The 2,016-nt window shown below is 65.6% G+C and overlaps 1 protein-coding gene across 1 annotated transcript; it reads right to left on the bottom strand.

The window, feature by feature from the left end:
* Positions 1 to 548: 548 nt before the first annotated feature.
* FAM181A (family with sequence similarity 181 member A) lies at positions 549 to 1,460 on the bottom strand. The gene has a single exon (XM_065905867.1). It carries the CDS (start codon positions 1,428 to 1,430, stop codon positions 549 to 551), a length of 882 nt encoding a protein of 293 aa, XP_065761939.1. The 5' UTR covers positions 1,431 to 1,460.
* Between the last annotated feature and the right edge of the window lie 556 nt (positions 1,461 to 2,016).

Below are 2,016 nucleotides of genomic sequence, written 5' to 3'. Positions count from 1 at the left end.
TTCCCAGGCATCACGGAGGCCTCTGGGCCACTCCGGGCACTGCCCCCGCCCACCCCCGACAGCTTCTGTAAGCGGCCTTCCACCTGGGCATAGCCAGCATTTCCTAGGCCGGGGGACCAATCAACTTCATGAACCCAAGACTGTGAAAACTGCAAAAGAAATGTCTTTATTCTCTTAACCTTCTTAGTATTTACAAAGAACAAGAAGAACAAGACTGAGACTGGCTTACACAGTGGGTGGCAGGTGAGCAGGTGGTATAACGCTGGCTTCTGGGGTGGCCGGAGGGCCAAGGCAAGGGCCCCTGCCACCTGAGGTCTGTCGGGCTCTGGCCTGCTTGCAGAGGGGCTGGCCTCCGGAGGCCGCGCAGGCTAGCTGGACGGCTGCCCAAGAAGAAGCCCCTGCCCTATCCTGCCCTGCCCTCCTCCCCCCCCCCCCCCCCATGCAAAGGGATGGTTCTCGCCCAGCCCGCTCCTCACCAAAAGAGCTCGCTCCTGGGGGTCCCCGATACCCTGCAGGCCAGAGGAGGGGCCGAGGCCCTCCCTGCCCGGCTAGAGGTAGCCGAAGACGTTGAAGATGGGTGGGGGCACAGCCGGCTTGGTGGGGATGGGTTTCAGAACCACAGGTCTGTACACTTTCTGCCCCGGGCCCTCCGCGTCCTTGCAGAAGTGGGCCAGCTCGCCGGGGGAAGCGGCGCTTTTCCGCCAGAGGCCCAGACTGTGCATCGGGCTCTGGGGCAGGGCGCCTGGAGGGCTTGGGTAGACGGGCTGTCCATGGTACTGGAAGGGGCAGCAGCTCCAGGCACTGACGCGGCCCACCAGGGAGACCCCGGGCATCTTGAGTGGCTCCTTTTCAGCCAGTGCCCTGGGGGAGGCAGGCACCGGGGCGGTCTCGGGCCCCAGGGGCTCCAAGCCTTTACAGTGCTTCTTACCCTCGTAGGGAGGTCCCTCCCGGGGTCCCAGGCCCCCCTCCAGCCCCACAGGGTAGCTGTGGGTGGGCCGTGGCTCTTCCCAGAAGGAAGCAGGCAGCTGTCTTTTCCTCATGGGCACCTGGCCAGGCCTGGCAGCTCCTGGATCTGACCCATGGAGGGTCCGCTCCTTAGAGAGGCTTTCCTCCCCGTCCGGGTTCCCCAACGCCTTCTCCTTGCAGCCCCCACCCCCGCCGGGGCTGGAACCATGGCCAGATTCGAGGGGCAGCGGCCTCCCGGGCCGGTCCTCGGGCCCCCTTTTCAGGTGAGGCTCGGTCCCTCTGCCGGGGAGGCCCCGCGGGAGCCGGGAATACTTCTGGGAGAAGCGTTTGAGCTGCTTCTGCAGGTACTTGCGGTGATCCACGGAGCGGCGGCAGGGCGCGGACTTGTCCAGGGCCGCCTTGATGTCGCTGGACGCCAGGTTCACGAAGTTTAGCAGCATCTTCACGTCACTGTCGGATGCCATCACCAGGGGGCCGCTGCACCGGGCTTTCCATGAAGAGGCTGGGTTCTCCAGGCAGCTGGCAGCTCCAGGGAAGAGCGCAGAGCCGGCCTGCTGTGGGGGGCAGACACAGCAGCCGTTGGTGTCTTTCTGAGCATCCACACTCCACCCTCCCCAAAGGCCACACGGCTGCAGACAGCAGTGGTCCCCACCTCAGCCCCCCTCAGCCCTAGACAGGGTCCCTGGGTCATGGGATAGCCATTCAGGCTGCTAAGCATTTCCCAGAGCCTCTGGGATGCAACGGGAAGAGACCCATTTCATCCTTGGCAGGGCTCCGCACCTGCAGCTGGGGCTCAGACAGGTCAGGAGACTTGCCCAAGGCCTCCCGGGCCTACCGAGCGGCATTGCTGGGGCGGGACCCCGCCAGCAGTGGTGCGGGTCTCCCCACACACCACGCTGCCTGCAGGGCGCGACTTGCCAGCAAGGTTCTCCTTTTCTGAGCGGAGGCAGCCGCTCCACGTTAAGGCAAGGCCAAGCCCCCTGCTTGCCTGGCGGTGCCCTCCTCCTCCCACCCCCGCCCCCAAGCCCTGCTAGCGGCCGCCGCCCACCC

The sequence above is a fragment of the Muntiacus reevesi genome, chromosome 15 (assembly GCF_963930625.1).
Source record: "Muntiacus reevesi chromosome 15, mMunRee1.1, whole genome shotgun sequence".
Taxonomy (NCBI): Eukaryota; Metazoa; Chordata; class Mammalia; order Artiodactyla; family Cervidae; genus Muntiacus; species Muntiacus reevesi.
This window is presented reverse-complemented; position numbering and strand designations above follow the sequence as displayed.

Bases quoted from the DNA above. Each gene is read 5' to 3' on its own strand.
- FAM181A (XM_065905867.1), bottom strand. From the start codon at position 1,430: ATGGCATCCGACAGTGACGTGAAGATGCTGCTAAACTTCGTGAACCTG.